The 27,023-nt window shown below is 33.5% G+C and overlaps 1 protein-coding gene across 1 annotated transcript; it reads left to right on the top strand.

Annotated features, from left to right (window-relative positions):
• The first annotated feature begins 1,877 nt into the window (after nucleotides 1-1,877).
• On the top strand, nucleotides 1,878-25,400 carry LOC113493263 (ras-like protein family member 10B). The gene is made up of 3 exons (XM_026871158.1): nucleotides 1,878-2,106; nucleotides 9,870-10,018; nucleotides 20,887-25,400. The coding sequence occupies exons 1-3, from the start codon at nucleotides 2,022-2,024 to the stop codon at nucleotides 21,505-21,507; spliced, it is 855 nt and encodes a 284-aa protein (XP_026726959.1). The 5' UTR covers nucleotides 1,878-2,021; the 3' UTR covers nucleotides 21,508-25,400.
• The last annotated feature ends 1,623 nt before the right edge of the window (nucleotides 25,401-27,023 follow it).

The following is a 27,023-nucleotide window of genomic DNA, read 5'->3' as shown; positions in this document are numbered from 1 at the left end:
AATGACAAATTGATAAGAGCATTAGAAAAATATGAAATACCAGCTATTACCCGTGGGCCCGCCCGCTAAAAATCTAAAATGATCCTTTGGGAACAGAAAAACACAATGCGTTAATCCTGGTTATAAACTATCCGTGTAGGAAGTTTCGTCTAAATCCGTTTAGTAGTTTTTGTGTCAAAGAGGAACAAACATGCATACATCCATGCATTCACATTTTCGCGTTTATATTATTCATTAACTAGTAGTTTTGCTTTTTCTTGAGGTATGGTGGATTTAGCTGCCAACTACCGCATGTAATTGGATGCTTCAATATATAATATACTAGTTGTTGCCCGCGACTTCGTCCCCGTGGGTAGAAGATATAAGTTATGATTTATACCTGCCTATTTTTTTTTCATATTTTCCATTGTATCTTCGCTCCTATTTGTCGCAGCGTGACGGTTTATAGCCTAAAGCCTTCCTCAATGAATGGTCTATTCAACACAAAAATAATTTTTCAATTTGGACCAGTGGTTTCTGAGATTAGCGCCTCCAAACAAACAAACAAACAAACTTTTCAGGTTTATATATTAGTATAGTATAGATAATTTTGAATAGTGATAAAAAACGATTGAATGAGAACCAGACCAGACTTGACTTCTTACATTAACTGATTTGTACATTTTTGTTAATAAAAACGCTTGATATTTTGTCTGCTTCAATATACTTCTAGATTGGCTGTGAAGAAATTTTACGACTTGCTCAAAGCAGACACGCAATACAACGGTTATTTCCCAACAGAATCTCTATTTTACTTCTAATACAAGAAAATTCGGCTCAATTTGCTAATCCTTGCTTCAATAGCTTCAGTGTGAACGTTCAAACAGAGAAATTGCACTCTTAAGCCTTGTGGCTACGGCGTAGCGTTATGAAACCTCCTTTTACTTGAGATTTAGGAGAACAAAGACCAAATTAAAAACATTACCCTCCTTCTTTGGCAGTCGGGTAAAAACACATTACGTCTAAAACGTTTGAAAATAATTAATAGATTTAATTTTTAATTAATAGATTTTATGTTCTGCAATTTTACCCTCATAACGCGTTTTATTAAATACTTCTTCAAATGGTCATATAATATAATATGATAGCTTATTTAAATATAAATTCTTAATGTATCTATCAATGAATTTAGTCGAAAAAAAGTCATAGTTTATTTATAATATGAAATCACAGCACTTTATATAGCTTTGTATTCGTAAAAATAGCAACAAGTCTATCAAAATATCTCTTTACATTTAAAATGACGTTCCGACGTGAGTAAAATGTTAAAAAATGGTAATATATCAAGCAACGCCACATAAAGAAGGTTGCATGCATACAAATTGATACATTATCCTCTGCTTACACTTCTCAAGTTCTAAAAATCCTATTAATATTCATTTAAAATTTTCCACCATTCAGGAAACATTACCCGCAATTCTTAAACATGCCATTCACATTTAAAACTTCGAACATGTGAAACAAAAGAGGTTACAGTATTACCGCGGTAAATTAAGTCAACGCGGTTTAACGTGAGAATTTGGCAAAGGTAAATAGTCATTCGGCGTCAGAAAAATCTGGGGATGACATAAAGCTTGTAATGAAGGGATGTTGGTGGTACGAGTATTGCAAAGCGCTGTCGCCCGTCAGTTGATCTCTGAACGTCGAGGGGAACGGTCACGCGCGTTCTGAGTATTTTGCCGCCAAATTTACGATAATTGCCAATTACTGTTTAATCTTAGTAAATCTAGTCTCTAATAAAAGAGAATCTTTGAGTTGTGTTAAAGTAGTGCTTCATTATCTTGGATTGCTGTGATTTTTAGTTCAAATAAAAAAGTAACCTACAAATATTGTGTAAATTGGTGAAAAAAAAGAACATAAATTTATGTTGAGATAGAATTAGACGTAACAATGATTATAAAACAAGAAAAACAATTTAAAGTGAGAAATAAAGTGAATGATGGTGAAAATTAGAAATGTGCTAAAACGTGTGTGTTATTGAAATGAATAGATTTGACAATACTTGTAAATTGGACAAAGATGACGATGATGCCAGAGGGAATTGTACGAAACAGAACAAAATATTGGGTAAGAGTTAAAAAACAATGGATATAAGTTTTTTCTTACAAATACATTGAATAAATTTTCTATATAGCATACCATAGAATTACAGCAGTGATTCTAAGTGCAAACAGTGTTAGTGTACAATCTCGGTCTCGTCACTGTCGTATCATTCGGATAACCTTTGGATGGACAAGAAATATAAATATACAGGTGTACAGGTACATACATAATAAACACACATTGCTTTACATCCCTGTAAGGCCAAGTAATTAATTGATCAATATTATTCATTATATACTATAAAAATAAAAAACTGACCCTAAATGTTCTTAAATTTCTAAACCACACGTACTATATAAAGTTAAATAAGTTACCTAAAATAATAGATATAAAAAATAAACTAACTTTTTCTTCAAGGTTTATTATAATAACTAGCCTGGAATTCCCACTTCTGGGCAAAGGCCCACTCTTCCAAATCCCCACGCTTCTTCTACTCGCCTCTCACTCCTCTCAAGTATATGAAACTCTATTTCTTAATTTTTTTTATCCTAACTCTAAAGACTGTTAATTTATACATCGTATAACGTACAAAATTCATGAACATTATCTATTTAAGCCAACATAGAACAATGTTTAGTAAAACAGTTAATTCCTTTTGCTCGTACGTTCAGTAAGCCTTTTATACGCCGGATTATGTCTGCCCACTATAAAGGGCTTAATTACTATCGGATTATAGTATAATTTCAGAATGAATTTAGAAAACAATACGCTACACTGACTAGTTTCACAAACACGACTTAATTAATTATGAAAAAAAATCTGTTTCACGAAATTAATAGAAACGATTAAGCGGTGCTTGTTATGTTACTTCACAGTAAATGTAGAGACAGCAGTCATTAAATAACGTCTTTTTATACAACTTATAGATTAATAATTATAACCCTTGTACAACCCCAAGTCACTTGAACTCAAACGCAGAATAAGCATTCCTGCATCACAGAAATGCTTGCCCAACGCGGGCATCGGCCCTGCGTTGGACAAGCATTTGGGCATCTATGCATGCAGTAAACCAACGAATGCAATGATGTATCGTTTATCGAAGATTCAAACATAAAGCATTGCTTTCTGGCTGTAGCATCATAGATTACCGGACGAAACACGTCCATAATAATAGTTTAGAATCTGATTCTTCTATCTGCATTCATATCATCATCATCAACTTTGTCCTCCGACTCCTGAACTAAGCTTGTCCTTTTTCTTGCCATTTTTTCGATCCTGTGCAAGCCTCATCTAGACTCAACACGAGACCTTAACTATATCATAAAGTATTCCTGTCGCATAACCATAAAGCTGTCATATAGTGCTTTTACCTTCAAAATTGATAGCAAATGGATTGAAAGGACGAGTAGCAGTAATTCAAAATAGCCAGCACGAGAGACACATGAACAACCAGTTTTATTGGCTAGTAAAACCGAGGTATTGCGATATACAGGAGTGTACTTCACCGATGTGTCATAAAACTGATCATTAAGGTCTTGCTCTACGGGAGAGCGTTGCAGGTCTCTAGTATTCTCTTGAAAACTTGTCTCTGTGTTATAACCAAGAAAAAGCGTTAAGGTTTATATAAAGCAAGCGTTCTTGAACTTTAAAATATTTTTGTAATCCATTTTGCTTACAATCGTGTTCATCATGTTAAGAGAAATACGAGTCAGATAAAGTGAAAAGACATTTGACAAATATTTCGCCACCCATCTTATTTTCGACAGTGCGAACCATTACCGCAATTTTTTCTTTTTGTTATAGTGAGAAGAAAGTATATTATTATAATGAAATAGATTAAAATACATACCTACTCTGTGAAAATTTTCAACAGTCCAGTAAACACGGTTCTCAAGATACATTCTGGTAGACCCATAGAGAGCGGTTTTTTACCAAAAATATATTACTACGAATATAAAAGTGAAATAACTTTAATCCACAAATAAATCTTTCTGCGAATACTATGTATTTTCAAATTTTCAACTACATAACTTCCTAGATTTTCTTTAAAATACTATTATCCGTTGCATTTTGTTGGACTGAAGATATTTCCTAGAAATTTAAGCTTGTATTTGACTTTTATATTGGACGTTGAGTTCTAAATAGTTATATAATTCCACGTGTCTGCTGTAAAATGATAAATCGGATCATTTACTCCATTTATTATAAGATAAGGAATCTCGTGACTTTATGAAGAATTTTTCCATAAGAATATCCGAGTTCCATTTTTAGCTCGTAAATATAGTACAGAAATGTTTGTAGCTTCCACCCACAATATAAAGCTTGGGTAATGAAATAAACGTGTATTAGATAAACCATTTAAAGAAGAAACAGGTCGCATGTATCGTAATATACACATACAAACTTCATACAACGCCATCTATCTACAAATAAGCAAAGCTGGTATGATGGGTCCAGCTGATACTTAAAGATTTCTAAATACATACATAATATAGATAAATTACACCCAGACAGCACAAATATCATCACACATACATTTATAATGGGTGAGAATCGAACCTATGACCTCCACTATAACCACATCTATCTACAAATAAGCAAAGCTGGTATGATGGGTCCAACTGATACTTAAATATTTCTAAATACATACATAATATAAATAAATTACACCCAGACAACACAAATATCGTGCACATACATTTATAATGGGTGAGAATCGAACCCATGACCTCCACTATAATTATACCTATTTTTATAAAAGAACAAATAATACAACTAGCTTTTCTCATTCAACCATAATACAAGTTTACTAGTTTCGGACCCAACCGGAGTCCTTAATCATGAGCAGACGCGGCGGGATCGCGAGTCGAACTGATAAATACGCGTGAGTAAACCGTTATATCATTTAATAATGAATCATTCTCACGACAGTTACTATCAAAATTCTTAATACCATTTCAATGAATAAACAAAAGAGCTCATATCAAAATCAATATGCCAATACTCGCCAAACAAAAGACAACCCAATTCCAATTAGAATAATGACTATAAGAGAACGTAGCTGTCACTAGCATGCCATCAAAAACATTTGACTATCTGCCCTTTGAGCCAACAGTTTCTGAGACGACCCTTTGTACTTCGTGATGCCGGGAGTTAACGGAACACTAATGGAATCTAGGCGACCCTTTTCCTATAGGCTTTGATCTCGTTAATTGAATTATTATGTAAGTTATGATGGTAATGGTTCTTGGATTCCTTACCAAAAGGGTGAAAACAGAACTCTGTTGTAGTGGATCCGCGGCCTGTAGTCCATCCATCCTGCCACCCAGGCTGTATCTCATGAACTTTGACGGCCAGGAATTTTCACAATTTTTTACTTCGAGTCGGTCGAGGTTAAGCAGCGATTTTTACGGCTATATCTTTATTAGATGACATATATTTTTTTGGGGTTCCCCATCTCTTTATTGGTCACCCAACCGCATAATTTTAACTTTAGCTTATGTGAATATATTACGATTATATTTGCACTATGGCTTTCATGGTAACTTTGCGGCCTTTGGTGGCGAGGAAAACGTCATAAAGAAAAATAAATTCTAAAATAAAGCCGAATGTTCAAAAAATCCCTGTGTCGAAAGAGACCTGTACCCAATAGTGGAACGTAAATATAGGCTGGTGAATACTGAGAAAAGTTTCAAAGCAAATATTTTATTTTAATTAGGCTCTAAACATCTATTAATTTTAAATAAAACAACAGAACACGACAACAACAGGACCTTATATATGACCCTATTACTTAATTTATAAAATAAGTTTTTAACAAAAAAACAACTTTTAATAATTTCACGCACAAGACGTAAAGCCTCGAAATTCTTGATTAGTGTACAAGATTACTAAAAAAGCTTCAATTTTTACGCGTTTTTCCTTTCAAATATTCACGTATATTTCGCATATATTTTTGGGATGTGTAGCTATAAATTCAGTATAAATTGGATTCATTGCGAAAATAGCGTAAATTATTCGTTCCGAATCACTAATGGATGAAATATATATTATATTCCTTCGTATTTTTTTTTAATGGTATGAAAGGATATATTATGTTTTTTGGGTATATTATTGTGACTTAGTGGTGTTTTTTAATTTTATGTTAAAACTAAATTTTATGCAATTTGTTTCATAAATTCACTTAGAAATGTGAAAACTCTTGCATTTGAGTAGTTACAATTCAGAAGTTTCTAACAAAATAAAACTTAATTTTCCACAAATAATACTCTAATAAATTTAGAAAATCATGTCCTTAAAAACAATTTGTTGACCAATCTGCAACGGCAAATGTCATTATATATACATGACCGTTTCTTACGTTAGTAATGGGTTTTTTGACATAATATCACAGAATACAAAAGCTACCATGAGCTTTAATACCTTTTCTACGCAAAACAGTAAAAATAACCTTTGAATTAAGGAAACCTGCGAAAGGAAACTAATTGGACAACCTATGAATTCTAATTTTTCTCTACCCCACTAACGACCAATTAGGGTTGTTTCGTTGTCTTACAAATAAAGCTTGTTGAGCATATCATGAATATTCTAATTCGTTATTACTAAGCCCCGAGCACATGAAAAGCCTTTGAAAATCAGATTTAAGGAAATTTCATTTGAAACAAACAAAACTTTTTAAATGTAAAGACTGTAAAACATGTACTTGTGTAAAAGTCATATCATCATGTTTCACAAATCAGCTCCCCTTAATAAGTTATATTTCTTCAAACATTTTGATTAAACTTATTCAATTACTAGCTGTTGCCCGCGACTTCGTCCGCGTGGTTGTGTTTTTTTCCACATTTTCCATTATATCTTCGCGCCTATTAGTCGCAGCGTGATGGTGTATAACCTAAAACCTTCCTCGATGAATGGTCACACAAAAAGATTTTTTCAGTTTGAACCAGTAGTTCCTGAGATTAGCGCGTTCAAACAAACAAACTCTTCAGCTTTATATATTAGTATAGATAAATAAGTTACTATTTCACAAGTCATTCGTGATTACAAAGCATGATAGAGCAGATAGTATAATTCATGAAATGTATCATCCCATACATAATTCACAAGAAAAGTAATAATATAATATATAATAATAATATAATATTTGATAAAAATAATAATATAATGTTCATTGAATCGCAAAGAAAACTTTACCAAAAATAAAATATTGACAAAAAGCGCATAGAAATGAAACTACTTTTACGGATTTTATCGCGGTTTAATGTTTGATTTTAGTTCCCGACGTTTCGACACCTTTGCAGGTATCATGGTCACGGGCAGACTGAGATGGTTTTCGTCACATTTTCTGTCAAGAAGAACACCATCTCAGTCAGTAATCGCGATAAAATCCGTAAAAATAGTTTCATTTCAATGTTTAACATTCGCGTAAACCTAAGAAACCACTAAAAAGCGCATAGAAAAACAATTACCCATGTAAAATGTCTTGTTAATTGTAAAAACAGTTCTGTACTTCTTATGTCCTGATTAAATAATCTTACACTAAACAACGAAATATTTAAGTAACAAAGTGAAATTCCGTAGTTGATTTCCTTCTTTTTAGTAGTTCAGTAGTTTTATTTTCCCCAAAAGTAAAGAACCAGACCCGGACTTCTAGTATTTGTGGCAAACAGAATCAAAGTATTTAATCAAGTAAAACTTTGGTTTAACTTTCCTAAGGCCTTCATTGCGGGTGCCAAGAACTCCGAAATATTTATTTTTCTCTTATAAAACTACGAAGTAAGTACGGCTATGTTTAAAACATATTTAGGTTCGTTTCAGGACAAAAATCTAAATATTTTTTCCAGTTCTTCTACATGGGAAACACAATTTAAAATTCTACAATTAAAATCGTTTTATAAAATGCAACAAGAAGGTTTAATGTTTAGTTGAGTTTTGGTTTTTCGGTATGCCAAGAGAGTATTTGTAAAAATCTGCTTAATCCGTTTTACTCGACACTTAATAGTATTAAACCATAATAATATCTGAATAGATTTAACAAGAAAAGTGAGTGTATAAAAACGTGGGAAAACATCTAAAAACCCACGTCAAATGTTACTCCATTCAAAATTTATCAATATCGGTCGCTTTTTTTTGGTTGTAAATTGCATTGTCATCGGATTCGAAGCTACCCTGAAAATTTCAGCCTGCTAGCTTATCGTAAAGTCTCAAAATTGAGTTGCAAAAATCCAACCGGAACGACAAACAGACAAGAAGGTGAGTGTATGAAAAAAGTGGGAAAATTGGCCCTTATCTTGACTACCTTTAAAGCTATATAGTTTGATGCTTCTATGTAAGTGTCTATTTTGTTAAATAAGGTCTATATAAGGCTGGTAATCCCAAAAAAATTACCAGTTTTCTCTCTGATACAGTTTAAAAACTGTTTACAATGTAAGAAAGTTCGCAGCTGCAAAACTTCCCACCCTGAGCCCGACTATTGTTGTGATACAAAGCTGCTCAAAGCATCTTCTAGATATATTTTCAATGTATTGAGAAGCTGTTTTCTCGATAACATTGTGAAGATCACCTGTATTTGTTTTGTGCATCTGTATTTTAAATTTAAGCAGTCAATATATTTTCTTGCCGTTATTTTGATCTTTAAAAATAAAGTTTCATATGAAAAATGATTGTTCGCTTATAAAAAAAAATCTGAATTAAATTAAAGTTGAATATAAATTGTATAAAAATAGGTCGTGGGATAGATCATACGAGTCGTCAGTAAAGGAAATCTTGGTGATAAAACCTGAATTTCAAAAAGGGAACTGTATTTACCTTAATTTGAAATTAACAACACGTGAATGAGCAAAGTTGGAGTTGACGCGTTCCTTCTGCATCAGGAAGACATATTAGCTTTTTTGGCTAAGGTTAGGGAATTCTTATTGACACCTACCTCCCTTGTGGAGGAAGAAGGTGTAGCGAAAATTACCTCACATCATTTTAAACCTTCAGTGGTTTTAAAAATCATTCTATTGTTTTCCGGGAAAATATTTTATTTGTGCAATAAAAGAGCGGTTAATTGATACGGTCATTATTACCGACGATATATAATATATCACGCAGGACAGCCATTGTTCAATACGCTCACTATGAACTCTTCAAACAGAACTGTTGCTGGTGTGGAAGCGAGATAGAGCATACCTTCGCAGATAGCGGCGTCTCATTCCCTCAATGCCAGTATTCCCGTTTTAGAGATTATGGTACAAGGACTGGTTGTATACATAGGCGTGACGTATATCGCTGAAAGTCCGCCATTTTTCATGGATTGCTGGCTTTATTGATGTCGTTAAACGGATAATTTACACTGATGCTATATAATCGGACTATTTATTTCATATTTTGTTGTTGTGTAACGGTTTTCCGATCAAGAGAAGAATGTCATGTTATGATTTCATTTATGTTTAAAAATAATAATAGGTTCCGGAAACCTATTGCCGGCCTACCGTAATATTACCTTAAGACATGGTTGTAAACCATCAGGTTTCCATAGAAATGTCATCTAAAAACTTGGTTCTTGAGTCGAAATATTGATAAAACAAACTTATTATAGTGTATTTTTTTATTCTTCTCACCATACAAACATGATCAGATCGGACAAGTAGTACATGTCTGATATGTACCTACAAATATTTTTCACATGACTGATATCGCGCACTATTCTGCAATTCCGTTTGTCTCTTAACCTAAAATCTAATTCTCTAATTTCATTAGGTATAATGAACCAGTTTTTAACTTACATTTGTCAATTGTTACAGAATTGGACTTGGATTACTTGGAGCGAGGTGGTGGTGGGACTCTGACAGTTGGTGGGGCTCCGAGTTTGGAGCCAAGTCCGGACAGCCTCGACCTGGTCAAAGTGGTGCTCCTTGGGGCACCCGCCGTCGGGAAAACTAGTATTATACAGGTATTTGTTCGTTTTTTTGTAATATTTTGTATAAGTGTTATTAGGTGACTGTTTATGAGTACCATTTTTTTTAATATGCGTATAATTAATATATGCATATTAAAAAATATATATTTGCAAAAAGTGCATCTAAGTTAACGCAATCATTCGCTATACTAAATTTTTCATTTAATTATATTAGTTTATCCAACTAATTTCGTTGTGATTGTATCTTTTTAAATAATCAAAAATAAAATAAGATTTTAGATTACCGAATTAAACAGATTGAAATAGCGAAATCAAACAAATCTAGTTTAATCCCTGGCGACAATATTTCCCCTGTCAGATATGGAACCAAACATTTGACAGCCGATTTATTTTACGTGGCACCTAATTTATAGCGGCTGTCATCAGATGCTGTGCGTAGAAATGACATGATATAATATTGCATTAGGAATTAGATTTATTTTCTTACGTGTGTACCATATAAATTGTGTTTCACCCGTTAATGAGTCGTTTTTTCTTGGTTATTCAGGACTGAAACAATGAAGTTAAAAACTAAAAACTGAACTGATTATCGCATTTCAATACGTGTAGTAATGGTAATCCTGACAAAATAACCTTATATTTATCTAAATGTTGAGCTACAACTAGCACCAAAAGGAGGTGGTTATAACAACACCCGCCGCATAGCAATGCAACAATATTTAGAAAATATGACCTCGCTTTTTAATTTCTATCATTTGCACCTCAAAAATGATACCCAAAATACATTTACATCCTGGTCTCTACTAGTACAACAAAAGACCACTTCTGACCATCTTACAATACGTTGAGATGACAACATACGATATGTTACAAATTCAATACAAACCAAAATAAACCACTTACCATTCACGACGTCTAATATACGTGTAAACCACAGAAACAATACGAAAAGCACATTTACTATCCCAAAACCCGTGTTTACTTACACCGTACATTCCCTGAATAAAGCTATTACCACCACCAATATTAACTCACATAGCACTGACTCAGCGTGTTTTCCGATTCATTAGCCATCCGTATTAAATGAAATGAGCCGTGAGGAAGTGCACGAGTGTTACTAAGAGCCAAGATTAATATGATAAGCCTATGTATTTATTAAAAACCGATAGGCTGTTAGATGGAGTTTCTTAGTTGATGCTTCGCTCTGTGGAGAATTCTTTTAGATGGATGATGCCGTTTTAGTCATAATGTTTTTTTAATAACAAAAACATGTATTTGACTACTATAGAAAGTACTGAGTCAAACTTGGTGAATTTTTATTCAGCTTTTTACGAGAAAATAAAACCATATATATATCCTATCCTATTAGTAAGAAAAAATATCTGAAAACGACCTTTTCACTAAGTATATTTTATCCTATAAATGTTATTAGCTACGGATGCAAAACCAAAGCTACTAACACTAAATTGACTTATGGTCTCACTACTTCAAAAAAGTCTCTTTTATCGCTTAGTGATACATAAAATACACACAAAACAGATTTATTAATCAATGCTTTAGGTTTTCTACGAGACAGGGTAAAGCTGTATCTTGACATCTATTTTTGTCTTTAAAAAAGCAACTCCCGCACTAAGTAATTTAATCCTGGTATCGCGCGGCATTTCACAAACATTCAAGTCACATGCGCGGACTCCTAGACTCAGAGCAAGCATTAAATTTGTAGATCGTACAATAGACGATAAATTAAAAAAAAAACATGACAAAATGAGTGCAAATACTGATTTGTTTATTACATTGATCTTAAATCTGTTTAATTATTTTAAAAATATGTCTGTATTTGTTTACATTATCTTTATAATTATTTTGTTAAATGTGCCAAATTTTAGTTAAGTGTTTATGTCTGAATTCATGGTCGTAATAGTTTTAACGAAATATTTGTATGCCAAGTGAGGCTAAACATAGTGAGACTTTTTTTATTTATTAAGAGTTTTTATATGTGTTACCTATGTTTAAATAAATTTGTACAAATAAATTTATTCTATTCTATTCTATTCTTGGCGGGAATCAAAACTGTGACACGTCGCGATAGTTTGGTGGCATGCCTATCCATATTGTTAACATTCACACTCTCCAAAACCTACCATTTCTACTTCTGTGAACACCAACGTATCACGACAAAACATCGTCCAAGTCCATTACAATATCCAGTATACCTATTCCGTATTTGTCCTCCTTCATCCCTCTTTGTCACTGAGTGGATTTACTCTGATCAATGTTCGATCTCCATACAGCGTTTTCTCGAATTTCCCGAAGGATTTGGCAGAGGTGTGCTAGACAATGTTAAGACCCAGGTTATTTTGTGAAGTTTATTGCTTTTTACTTGGCTCCAGTCCAGATCAAAAGTTATGCTTTGTATTTTAGTCACAGGAACAAAATGTATGTCGATATTAGCGGATATTATTAGATACAAGGGCATTTATTATTACATAAGGACATTACATGATTTTAGATTTCCATTGCAACTAAATTAAAGGTGAGCACAGCTTTTTAAATCCATTTATGAGATTTCATCCAATCGGTAGTCAAATTGGGGTTCATATTTTCCAGTGGTAGGTACATTTACTTTATAATTTCTCATTTAACATAATAGAAGAATTTTTAAACACTAACTAAAAAAAAAACATTTTTTTCTGCCCTTAAGAAAAATAAGCCAGATCCCCAATAATATGTCACATTTAAAATTCCATTCAAAGCATATTTATTTTTATTAGATTCTGCGTATCCACGAGAAACAAGTGGTAGCCTCAAGGTATAATATATCAATCCTTTTATTGGCTTCGTCTGAAACAAGTTCTTTAAACACATATTCAATAAAAGCTTAGAAATCAAATAAAAATATTGGAACAATACTTATCAACGGATAATTCTAAATGTTGTCAGATATTATTCTTTCGTTATTATGCGTCGACCTTTTGTATCAATAGAGGTAGAGAGAGATCTATTCATTTTATTTTTATTTTATTACGGAAACAAACAAATATTATATACTAGCTGTTGCCCGCGACTTCGTTCCCCTGGGTAGAAGATAGAAGTTATGATTTATACCTGCCCTGTTTTTTCACATTTTCCATTGTACCTATCTTCGCTCCTATAAGTCGCAGCGTGATGGTTTATAGCCTAAAGCCTTCCTCGATTAATGGTCTATTCAACACAAAAAGAGTTTTTCAATTTGGACCAGTAGTTCCTGAGATTAGCGCGTTCAAACAAGCAAACAAACAAACTCTTCAGCTTTATATATTAGTATGGATAAACAATTATAATCATAATAAACTACACATAATCCAAAACAGTTTCCACACTTAAAATTTTCATGAAGTATAATAAAACACCTTTCATTAAGTATATACATAATAGTAACTATCGTTGCACTTGAAGTTATGTAATTAAAGATCATTTTCATAGAGACTGGATAAAGGACTTAAAAAATTTGTAAGAGAACGGTTTATTTAGGCAATTTAGGCGTATGTTAAGGAGTGCACAACGCGCGGCAGCGGCACCTACGAAAAGAGTTATCGCACTTCTCAATTCATTGCTCTCTCAGAATCCAGAATCAAATTCAGTGATAGATTAAATATGATAAAAGTGTTTATTTATCAACTGTTATGTAGTATGGAAGAGTTCTCACCCGTATGTTTGTAAAAAAATAAAGGTACGTTTTTATGTGGACTTTATGAGTATCTAAAATGTAAGTGTTTTGGTTTGGCGTGCTGTTAACTTATATTTTTAATTGAGTAAATATAGCTAAATAGATAAAAATTCCGAGATCGCTGGATCAGATTTAGACTTAACAGGAACTTTTAATCATAAGGTCCGAACTGACAACCTATTATTTAATAGTCAACATGGCATCTCAAAGTTATCACGTCATCTCTGCAATGTTTTATTTTCAATACAAATTAGTTTCATTATTCATTATACCACTCCAGTTTCAGTTTCATTACGCCTAAGTGAAGATACATCTTGATGTTAATTTAACGACAGATAAGTTATTACGGCAATATGGCAATGTCAGCTTTCATCCATTTGAGCCATAGCATACCGCCGCTAGAAACAATGACTATATTCAAGATCATTTACAATACAGTAGTTTAACACGTCATAATTAAAAGTAAGGACGATCAAAAGCACTTTGGGTTATAAAATGTATGGCAGTGGGGCTAGTAACATCACTTACTAGTTAAAAATGTACTCATATGTGACGTCACGCGAGATTTTGAATCATGTTTTCTATTTTTTTACGAGATAAAGGAAAAAAAAAAATACATCTCATATATTTTTTAAATCTGTCTTACTGACTAGACAGTTTTCTTTTGTCAAATACCCCATTGGGCCATTATGTTACTTTGTAGGATGTTTTTATGGGTTTTTAAACCCTTAAGCAAAAAGACGGTCGCTATGAGACGTGTATGTCTATCTAGCATCATAGCTTCCGAAAGGATTGAGGGATTTTAATTTATCTTGTTTTGTATTAAAGGTATTCTTGGACATGATTGATGAAAATCGGTTGAACAGATCAAAAGTTGTGGATGTGAAAGTGGGTAAAACAATAACCGAATGTTTGCAAATATGCTCGGTAAAGCACCGAAATAGAACTTTAATGAATTAATCATGTGGGTTATCTTCAAGGATTTTTTTAATTATTATTTTTAGCTTGTTTCTTGAAACTATTGAGTCGACCTATATTTGTATGATTTTTGTCTTGCAAGCGTTTGTTGCTAGGGTTGTACCTTCCCTGACACTTGATACCTTGGGTTAACAAATTAAGGTACAGCTATATTACTCATATAAAATGGAAGGGTGGGTCGTTAACAACACAAACGCAGGTGTAAAATGTCGAGATAGAATGTGTAATTACATCATTTGATATTCCCCTGTTTTGTATGCTGATAAGGTTTGTTACAATTTATCTGAGTGAAGGGATTGCAGACGTATTATGAATAATATGGTAGGGAGATTAAGAAAGAGAAGAGCGGTTTTAAGTTTTATGTTTCAAGCTGCATCTCGTGAACCGGATGAAAAATATATATTTTGTTTCTGAAAATGTAATTTACTGAAACGTATTTTTCAATCAATGATTTGTTTTTTTTTTTATTTTGTGAAATTGACACGATCAGAGAGGGATTGGGCGCAGGGCCCTCATTTTTACTTTCCTAACAGTTTTGCTTTTCGATCACCGAAGCAGTGATATTTAAAATTCGAAAAGTCGGTGCATGCCCTGGGGTCGAACTCGAGACATTTGTCTTGTCAGTTCTGCGTTCTTAGTACTAGGTTTTCGCAGCTTCATTAACAACTATCTTCAGCGTGGATTAATTGCTTTGGGCTAGCGCTAATTTTAACTTGTGATTTCATTTCTATGTGATTGATTACTAAGTCTTGAGGAGCTCGTGGCTAAGCTATAACCGCATAAGTGATTCGATCACAGATCAGTTAAGCTATGCTTGACGCGGTTGGTCCGTGGATGGGTGACCATCTTTGTCAAAACGAGTTCCTCCGTGTTTCGGAAGGCACGTTAAATTGTGGGTCCTGGCTGTTATTCCTACATCTTTGACAGTCGTTACAGATAGTCAGAAGCTGAAAAAGTCTGACAGCCAGTCTAACCAAGGGGTATCGTGTTGCCCAGGTAACTGGGTTAAGGAGGTCTGATAGGCAGTCGCTCCTTGTAAAAACACTGGTACTTAGCTGAAACCGGTTGGACTGGTAGTCGACCCCAACATGGTTGGGAAAAGGCTAGGCCGATGATGATTACTAGGTCTTACAAAGTTATATTATGAAGATCTCTAGAGAGGTATTTCTGTTTAACTAACATAATATTTATCACATTTATAATTGAGTATCACTCACAAAATTAAATCATGCCTCTGGAAACAAACAGTTATATTGAAGTTGTTCATCACAGAGAGAAAGTTTGAGAAACTTAGTTTAGAGATAATGTGTACAAAGCTTTGGTTAAACAAAGTTTAAATGTAAACCTGTGTTACATTGTGAGTCTATTGTTTTGTAGTAGCTCCCGCAACTTTTATGAGGTAATTCTGTTTGACACGGTTCCAGAATAGTTTTTCGACTTGTGGTAGACGCTGTGTTTAAAGTTCAGTACATAATAGAACCTGTTTACTCAAGCTCTACTGTCCATCCATCCGTCACCATGCTGAATTTCGTGATGTATGAAGGATTGCAACGCATTGCCATACACCGACATAAAAACGCGGATGACGTAGCACGGCGGCGGTGCGGCGGTTCAGGTTTAGTTAGCAAGAGTCTGACGCTTCCCGTTCCGTCTCCCGAGGAAGCGTTTGTCCATGAGGTTTCCCCCGCCTTAGAAAAAAAGGGTGTATCACGTAAATTACGGTAGCTAAACAGTTGAAATTTTTACAGATGATGAATTTCTGTTTTCAGTATAATAACAAAAATTGAAAGTAAGGTTTCCGGTTCAGCAACGGTTGTTACAGTCATAAATTGAGTAGTGACAATTTGAGGGTGCCTACAAATGTCTCTTATCTTTAGCCTATGTGTACTGAACCCTCAGATACGCGAGTCCGACTTGCACATGACCGGTTTGCAATGTTGCATGACATAAAATTATCTTAACGCTTCAGTTAATTTTACATCAATAAATCACTGAACCTATAACGATTATTGGTGTTACTTGCGGTTTATAACACTTTATGTCCTAGCCCGGGACTACCTACTGGTTTTACTATTTCTTAATCAAACATATTATGTATGTCTTTTGGTTTCGTTTTCTCACCACTAAGCGCTTTAAAGTAAATATAGCAAACTAGCTTTAGGAAATAGATCAGCTTAGAACTTATTGCAGATTCAGTTATCGGTGTTTAGTCTTCCGAATCCAAAGCGTTAAAATGTAAACCTATTACTGAGGCACAGCTATCTATTCATCCGTCAGTCACCCAACTGTTTCTCGTGAACCGTAATAATACTCAGTATCACTTTCAAACTCATAAACCTCCAAATAAAGTTTTTCGTTCAACATTTTGTATCAATACACACATTGTTTGTGTTATACTTCGTAAACAAATATTTTACTTCGTCAAATAGAAAACAAGCAAAACTCGAAGGGTCCCAAAAACAATATGTCAAAATGATTGATGATATATCTAAGTTATTTTTTCTTCAATTATGTGCCTTTGTAACATAGTTACAATTTCGTTATGTCATGTCTACGCTCTTACTACGAGATGTCAAACCGAGACTGTAATTGGTGTGGAGTGAGATGGTGCTCACCGAGTAATAGAGCACTGTCTCGCTTTCACAACTGTGTTTGTCGTATTTTAATAATTTTAGTACAGGGCTTTGTTTTCATACTTTGTTACATTGATTTTGTTTTGAATGTATTTTATAAAGTAATGTAATTTATTATTGTTTCTTCGTTTAAAAAATACAGAATTATACTTAACGATAATAACCGAAATCGAGGTAAGAGGAGAGCAGGCGACTTGACTTGTGGTAAAAATATATGATTTTAAAATTACTTTAAAATGAACAAAACAATACAAAATATTATAATTAGTAATTATCGCATGGTACCGCAAGAAGTGCTTAACCGATTCTAATATCATCCGAAATATGATGAGTAAAAATTCCAGTTATCGTACTACGTGACTTAGGGAACTATTCTTAAACCTCACGTAGAAAACTCATTAGATCAAGCAAGAAATCGTGTTATTCAAGAAATTCAAGATGTGGACATTGATAGTGGTAATATGTTTGATAGCTATTTATAGAATGAAGACTCAGTGTAATTTGAGTCTATTATTTTTTTAAATTTGTGTTACTAAACTATAACTAAAATATTTAAAAACATAATTATAATAAGGCATCGAAAAATTCATCGGCTTCACTGTCGGCTGGGAGTGTGCCCGCCAAAAACGCTGGCGGCATTGCCATGTAGCAAAATACATAGTGCATACTACCACGGATGTGAGATACTACATTAATTATATGCACGCTTAAGATAATTAAAGCCCCAATGTTAGATAGTGTTTTAATATTATTAATTACATTCTTGAGTACCCCTGAGAGTAATATTATGGCAGAAATGGAAAAGAGATGCCGCTTTATTGAAAATATTGCGCTGTCAAGCTTCCGCAATCATAATAATATTATTTTAAGACGTGGCAATATAAGCGTTGGTTCATTGCCTGCAAATCCACTTTAAACCCACCAGTTGTTTTACCAACTAAACTACCGAATTCACTACCAAGGGTTTGAAGTTCTTTTTTGCACATTGACCAGTCTAATGGCAAACGAATCATCCCTACAAAACATTTAGTTTCACACCTGTATGAAATTAAATCATAAAACCTCCGTACTTAAATTAACTATTCATGAGCCATTACAAAAGCCATTTTCTCGGCTATATGAAAACTAACACACGTTGGTACTATATTATAAGGAGCCTGCATCTGTAACTCCTCTTCAAATATTCCATGAATATTTTACGCTGCGATAAACTTGCCATCAAATGAGTTTCCCGGCTAGGGATATCTGTAATTAAATTTGCAATATTTAATGGATTTATGACGCTTGGTTTCCCTTTCCGAAGAATTAAACCTATTGGATGGAATATTGGAGTATGTTTTGACTTTGGAAAGGAAAGTCCTCTTATTTCACCTTTAAGTTATTGTATGCTGACTGTCATAGAAATTTTTAGGTTGAAGGCTAATATTTAAAAATGCAGCTGCGTCAATTTTATGGATTATTGTTATAACAGATATCCTAATATTTGGTTGATTGTACCTCTTGTTTTTACGCGGTGATAAAAAAAGATAAATTGTAATGCTTTTTGAGTGAAAAATACTCTCAACTATTGAAGATGGCAAGCAAGTAACAAATGAATAAGAAGTATTCAAAAACAATTAATTCAAAGGCTTTTTAATTTTACGATTATAACAAGAAGCTTACTCGACGAAGTGGCTTGATTTTTAAACATACCCTTGAAGTGTGACTTGAATTTTCGTGAATCCCCCCAGCGGCACAAGCATTACATTCACGCCAGAGACGTTTTTAAAGAAAAAACCACTTTATCAAAATGTTCCCTACATTTGTTAGAAAACATTATTACCCACCTCAAATACAGACTACTGCAAACGTTTCAACAAACAACAAGTACCAACAACTATCTCCGCGCATAGATCGTATTACAATAATGTAACTCGATGCACTTTGAAACTTGTATAAAACAGGGGTTTCTATTCAAACTGGATGTCATGAAACTTTCACAAGTTCCATTTGTTTTATACAACATTCTCTTAATATGATTGATGCTAGTTCTGCAATGTTTGTGACTGTGCTTTTGACGTAGAGATTCTTGTTTTAAGGGTTTCATAGCTGATGGGTAAAAACGGTACTCAATTACTGAGGCCTCGTTGTCTGTCCGTCTGCCCGCCTATCCGATCAGGATGTAACTAAACAGAACCGTAATTAGATAGTAAAACAGTTGATTTTTAAGCCGTTATAGCAACAAATAATATTAATAAATCATTTCGTTGTTTAGAAAGTATTACAAAAAAAATGGTATATAATATATTTTTACGTAAATACTAAAAGTAAAGATAGAGTTTGAGCAAGCGAGATGCACAGAGGTTTGTTAAGGTCCAAAATTTGCTGGTGGTGACAAATAAAAATACGATTTCAGTGCCGGTTAATTTTTTCGTCATCCAGTCGATTTGTTTTTCTTAAGCCTAATTGAATGAAATTTTCAATTATCCCGGTAACAGAACAAATTATATCATTCATTTATTTCAGACTCTAGAATCCTACATAATTACTCACCATAACATTATGCCTCGTCATAGATCTACTTTCTTCTATTCTTCTAAACCCAAAGTAATTATTCTTCGTTCTGTCAGCTTCGTTTATTTGTTGCCTCCACTATCTAATAAATAACGTTCATTAATTGTAACTGTTATAAATATATTTCGGAGCCTTCTTAATGGCATAGCTTACGAAAATAATTAGTTGTTGGAAATGGAACCTAACTAGTTCTGAGAAATGAGGATACTGAAATAAATGATATTTCTTATATATTGTTGGAAAAGTATGAAAATGTTTTACAGTATTTTGTTAAGGTTGTGTACTTAAAGTTAAATAATTAAAACTAAGGAGCCGCTGTCTGTCTGTCCGTTTGTAGCCAGACTTTATCTTGGTTATCGTTATAGCTAGACAATTGAAATTTATAAAATGGTGCATAAGTCTATTCATACGGCATCCTCATTTTTGCATGTGGGAAACTCAATTTACCAGTTTTATTTTTATATACAATATCCATACAAAAAATATAAATAATGTAAACTGGTAAGGTATTTTCCATTTTTACTCAACAAAACGTGTCATTTCATTATAAACTCAATTCAATCACATAAAAAATGTCCTTAAATAAATACAATAGAAACATTTATCATCCATCTAAACAATAGAGAACCATCGCTCAATCGTTGTCGACAGCTAAACTCCAGTTGATGACAACAGGTAGAAACAGATATATCGTTCCATCGCCCTACTGTTCTATACGGACTTTGATACCTTGATGAATGAATACCAACCCAAATCCATCTTTGTCACTCTACACAATATCCTTTTTAGCGAATTCGAAACGAACAATGCAATTTCCATGTGTCTTTGTCTAGATAAAAGTAAATCTATTCGACTATCAAATAAATATACAGTTTTATGTTCTTGTGTCAAAATAACAAACATATTCTCGTTTCTCAGCATGAAATACACGAATTTTATAAAGATTTTCGCTCGAAAAATGTCTGCAACGTTATAAGATAATTGCTCTCACAAAAGACTCTTTGTTAAGATAATATTTTCTTTGTTCGCAGCAATTCGTGTGGAGCGATTTCTCAGAAGAATACGTGCCAACGGACCGTAAACACACCTTCTACCCTTCGGTGATCATTAACGAGCACCTTTACGAAGTTAAAATCACAGACGTTCCAGTTATACCATACTTTCCAATAAACTCGTACTACGAGTGGGCGCACTACCGCTTCTACGGGCTTCGGAGTGCGACGGCCTACATCCTCGTTTTCGACTTGTCGAACGTAGAGACTTTCCAATACATAAGGACTTTGAGAGACCAAATGGTCGAAAGTCGAGATATGAGGAACGTCCCAGTGTTAGTTGTTGGCAATAAGCAGGATTTACTTTGTAGCAACACTCCGTCTGCGGCCAGCGGCCTGCAGCAACTCGCTATAGCTGAAAGCGCTTGCGGGGATTCAAGAGAGAAGAGAAGAAATATCGTGAATTTAGTTCGTAAGCACTGGAAGTGCGGTTACGTAGAGTGCTCCGCTAAGTATAATTGGAGGGTGATAGCTGTGTTCAAAGAGTTGATGGAAATGATCGATTCTCTGGAGTGGAGTGGTGGCGGGAGGAACTCGGAGCCGCCTCCCGACTCCTCGGCCGGAGGCAGTACCCATGAGACTCGGTGCGTGATTGCTTAGCAGACTTAAACTACTTAAAACTCTTGATTATTTTAATAGAAACGAAAGATCACTTATCAAAGCATCTCCACGATTGCTTTGTCGCATAAATCTTTGTTTATCTGATCCACTTTAATTAAGAAACAGAGGCTGCAGATCCCCGAGGTCTATTTATCTATTTAATGTTATCTAATTGACCATTCACGGCTCGGCTCGCCCGTTCTGTAGATTCATCAATTCAGAAACTTGCACTGCTTAAAGTTTTCGCTGATGCGGTTTATCCGTCGTAAATCCAATCTAATCCTTGCGAAATTAGTCCATATTTCATGTAACTTCGAACGAATTTCGAGGCTAAACCCCTCTTTTAATATTGGGAGTTATATCGTAAATTTCATTTTGGAATTTTATTCGCTGTTCATTTACGCGACCTATTTTTCGGGTGGAGGACATTTAACTTGGGCTAATATAATTTTACCGTTCTTGTTTCTAATTTATACATATTTTTGTGAATATTAGAAGCAAAATGTGTACAAATTATCTTACCAGCTGTCAGTACATTGCATTATAAATAGTGCATTGAAATAACTTTATTGATAGTATTTTAGCAACTATGATTGTCCTTAACCCCAAGGTAAGCATCCTCATTTTCGAAGGTTCTGTTCGCTTCAAGATCCCAACTCAATAAGTAAGGCATTGACCCGATGTGACATAATATGGAAATACTTCTCTAAACTCTTAGAAAGGTGTACGAGATTGGTTAAAGCAACTCCATGTAATGAACGTAATTTACATACATTTTCATATTTTGCAATGTTATTAAGCGAACGGTAATATTAGGCCCTTATTAGATACCAAATAGGAAAACCTCCGGCTAGAATCCCAGAATGTACCGAAATTTCGTTTCTATTAAAATAATTGTACATTTTATGGATAAGCGCACAGAACTTAGTGTAAAGAAAGCTGTTAATATGCGCATGTTGTGTGTTTCTATGGTTGTAGCGCAAAATGTTGAGTCAAATAAGAATAAAGTTTATAATCACAATGATTATTTTAAAGAAGTCGATGATAAATATCATTTTAATAATCCTGTAAAAGAATAAAATAATATTGATGATGTGAACAATGAAAATGGATTTGGCAAAGCAGAAGTAGGTAATGAAAAAGCCAATAATTACACAAATAATTTATTTCGGAATGTAGGTTAGACCAATAATTACATTGGGAAACGAATTATTATTCTGGTTTATTTAGATCTAATGAATTATTTCGTGTAATAGATCTGGTTTGTTGTTTATTTCAAAACTTGTTTTAAATTCATTCGTGGTATTACCAAATTTGTTTTCAGTTATGATCCCTAATTAGTTTTAACAATTATGATTAAACTTGGTATGAACCTAGGTTTATGTAGGAATTTTCAAATAAATTTGATTGGAATCATGTTCACCCAATGTAATTATTCAATAAATATTAACAATAAACTTATTGCTGATACAGTGCCATTTTAATAATTAATTGAAGTGGTTAAAATCACAAATTATATTGTCGACTGTGGCCCTGCGCTTCTCAAAATAGTTAAACATTTTCATTTCGAATAAAATCAACTACAGCATTATTGTCAAAGCGAAGACACTGTGTAGAGTCACGAAAACTTATGTACTCCTAAGACAGATTATATTTTACAAGCGTCTTTGACCTTCGGAATTCTGATAAGTCTGTCATGAGACTTCCTTCGGTTGAAATTTTCCATATGTTTGGGCTATGCAGCATTGAGGTTTGTAGAAATATTAATTATCATGAAAGCTGATCCAATCACAACTGACACCGTCTTAAATTTAAATATTCATAAAAATGTTCTCCAAATCCCCAAAAGTTTCCATAATTAATATTTTTGTAACTAAATTCATTAGTCCTCGGTCGCCCTTCTAACAATATATAAGCTTTAAAATTATTCGTGTATTAGATTTATTTCAGGGTACTTTTACACTTTTCTACTAACACTTCTACATCTAGTGACTGTTTAGATTCTCGACATACCTGATACGTTGTGAATATTGTGTGTAAATTGTCATAGGTTTAATGTTTCAATGGATTGGATTCCACTGTTTTAACAAGCTGTGGGTCATTATTGGAAATATTGTCAGTTTGGGCAATTTAGACGAAAACATTGTAAGCAAAATAAAAAATATTCGATTCGGGAATATTCAATGATCCAGATGATTTCGGAAATATCCATTACATTTAAAATATATTTAAAAACTGAGAAATGAAAATCAGTCAACACGACGCCAGTTTTAAATAGGACGATATTCTCAACTGTTGGAAACCTTCTTCTTTCAACCGTTTCAAAGAACAATTTGTTTTACCATCTGAATGTTTTTAATCCAGTCTTAAACAAGTGACATTTTTACAAGAATTTACGAACTACTTGTCTTTCTATATTCGAAATAACTACTTTTCACTACAATTCATTACGTGACTTTAATTAAAGAAAATTTTCAAATATAGGAAACTTTCGACTGCACAGAAAGCCGAGCCATAAGCAAAAGCTAGTGTTCACGTCGAGTAGCAAGTATGATCACTGCATAGGACAAGCATTTGTGTGATCCACGAGTGCTTCTTCAAAGTCTGGATGTCATAAACATGCATAATATTTATCTTCAATGACTATGAAAACCTCGCGACACAAGAACAATATTCCTTAGTACGAGAGATTTTCTTTTAAGAATAGATCTTCAAAAGTGATTCCATCACTATCCTTACTCGTATCAATGTCACTTGCTTCATGCCGGTCACTCAATGTATCTTCATCTACTTCACCAATTATAACAGTTACCTCTTAACCATCATGATAACTATATGTGTAAACTTCGTATTCCGAATTTTCTAGTCTTAGATTAACTCTGTGTTGTGCTTTTTATACCTCTGTGCTTCCTCTATCGTTGTTTATAGGTATTTCTTTATTAGTATTAGTATCATCTGTGTAAAGAATATATTTACAATGCGTTGCAGACTAATAGTATTTAGAATATTTTGTAATTCGTCTATCGGTCGAGTTTATGGGATTATGAAATACGCTACAAAAATTCTGTTACGTCATGTTGTTTTAGTTTTGGTACAGGACCTTACCGAAAACATTAATTCAAATGTTTTTTTTTTAAATTGATGAACAAACACTATTTAAAGTAGTTTTTTTCTGGTGACCATTTTTTGTGACGTTAAAAAAATATTAAACTGATTCTTAATTAACTTATGAATGATTCAACTAATCCAAACACAAAAAAAAAATTGTTTTGGACTACAACTAACAAAAGCGTTTTCCATAATTGTATAAACTCAAAATATAATTTTACGATATCAATTGTATGATATTACTGTGTGAGAATAGGCTAAGTAGTATAGTACGATCGTTTTAGTATGGTTTCTACCTAATAAGTAAACGCAATAAATACCTAATTAACTACCCAATTATTTCATTTGAGGCGCTAATCCGACCGTTGATCTAAAACAGTAATTTTAATATTTCTTTGAACATCTTTACGGCCATCAAATAACTTGATAAAAACAGTGAGACGTTTGAACTAGTAATGGACAAAAAATTGTACTTTGACGCTATTGTATTTGGGTCAAATCAAAATCGACAAGTTTAAAAAAAAATTCGTTGCCTTGGAGACAAAAAGTTATGTTTTTTATATACCTAAATAAAACACATTATTTTGTGGGAAGCGTCTTGAATAAGTTCCAATCATCCTATGTTCATTTTAGTCAGAATGTTAACGATATTTTTGGTTTGTCATTCATAGTGGCCAAATTTGTAAATCGCAGTGTGACTCGTAATTAATAAGTATCTTAGATATCGTTATACAATTGTTACACGGTGCAATAAAACGTTGTGAACGATTTTATATTGTTGTTTCATTATTTTACATACATCGTATCTTATTTTAAGAAAGTGCATTTTTGTTGGGAGGTGACAGTAGATATTCCTACGACCGTATTCGCTAAAGACGCTTTGACAGCACGGATAGTCGAGTGGAGCCCATTGTGTGCAACTGTGTTCCGGGTTCGATCCCTTTGGCGGACTGCCTTTGTGTAAGTGACTTAAGTTAAGGATGTTAAGGATTAAATTGCGTAGTGAGGAGTATGCTTAAAAAAGTCACTCAGTTAAAGACACAATCGCTCAATCATATAGTTTCAGTTATTGTACAGTTGACTGTAGTTTTTCTAAGTTACTTTTTGGTCTAAGATATATGTTACCAGAAAGAATAATTCCTCTATAAAGAGCTCTTATTAAAAGTCTCCAGCCATTAAAAGCACACCTCACACGTGTAAGACACCATCACACATGTGAGGTGTGCTTTTAATGGTTTTTCGTTACTGCAAAAGTACAACTTAAAGCCGATGATTGTAAAAAATAAAACATTCCATCTATGCTAAAAACGCTTTGTTTATTAAGAAGAAAATTGACCTTCCACGACATTTCTGAAAAGGACAAAAAGCCTGCCTTTCACATTAATTACCGGTCCTAAATCCACAAAAAACCTACCATTCATCCTTAGAATTGTACCAATTTTTTGTCGCAACCTTTATTCACTTGGTATAAAAAGCAAATTATGTAGGTAAGTACCTACTTACGAAGTTTAACTCATCTGTGCGCGCTGCGAGCGTGTGATTATTTAATATTGAAGCTTGAATTTGTTTAACAATAACACACAAATGAAAGTTATATTAGCACATACCGTGGCTTTTTCAATATAAAATTATAGGGTTAAATATTAAATATAATATAGGGTTTTTCATATATCATACCTGTCTGATTTTGAACGATAAAAATATTAAGTAACTTGCATGACCTACTAAAGAATAATAAACAAATCTGGGTCTTCCTATAACATTAAAATATCTTTTGCACAGCAACAACGATAAATATTACCCTGAATTAAAGGAAATTTCGATAAACTAACAAAACTCAATTTTAGGTAGTAAACTATTTGTTATGATTTACTAGATTTCAGTGATGCACGAGGAAATCTGTTCGATATAATTTCATCATCATCATCGGCCATATTCGTCCACCATCATGCCATCGAGATCTATCTTCGGCTGCTCACATGCAGCTCCTGCCAGCCATTAAACGATATTATTTAAAAAATAACTAAATTGATCGGGGAACGTCTTTTTACCAATAAATTATTAAGTTCTTAATCATTTTACGGTACTCTACAACTCCTACATTGTTCGAACATGTTTTTTTTTACTTTACAGTATTTTTAAGGGTCACCCACACATGACGCCGCGAGCAAAGATGAGTTGAATGGACTATACGTACGTAGTTCTTCAGGACCCGGCGATTTTAATTCACGAGGTCGCAAAAACGCTGCCCTTTCAGCTTTTTGCTTCGTATTCATTAATTAAAGTAATTTGTTTCTACATTTTCGAGGTTTTCTGTTGATGGTTAGCAAAAAATGGGCCCGTTGTTTCTTTGTTTTTGAGAAATAAAATTATGGAATTGTAGTATTTGTTTTTGCGAAAGACGAATG

This window comes from Trichoplusia ni, chromosome 1 (assembly GCF_003590095.1).
Source record: "Trichoplusia ni isolate ovarian cell line Hi5 chromosome 1, tn1, whole genome shotgun sequence".
NCBI lineage: Eukaryota > Metazoa > Arthropoda > Insecta > Lepidoptera > Noctuidae > Trichoplusia > Trichoplusia ni.
The sequence above is the reverse complement of the archived record's forward strand: the minus strand, read 5'-3'. Positions and strand labels throughout refer to the sequence as shown.

Coding starts and splice junctions, on each gene's coding strand:
- LOC113493263 (XM_026871158.1), top strand. CDS start 2,022: ATGAATAGATTTGACAATACTTGTAAATTGGACAAAGATGACGATGAT. Junction 2,107..9,869: donor GAAACAGAACAAAATATTGG/GTAAGAGTTAAA, acceptor CAATTGTTACAG/AATTGGACTTGGATTACTTG. Junction 10,019..20,886: donor GGAAAACTAGTATTATACAG/GTATTTGTTCGT, acceptor CTTTGTTCGCAG/CAATTCGTGTGGAGCGATTT.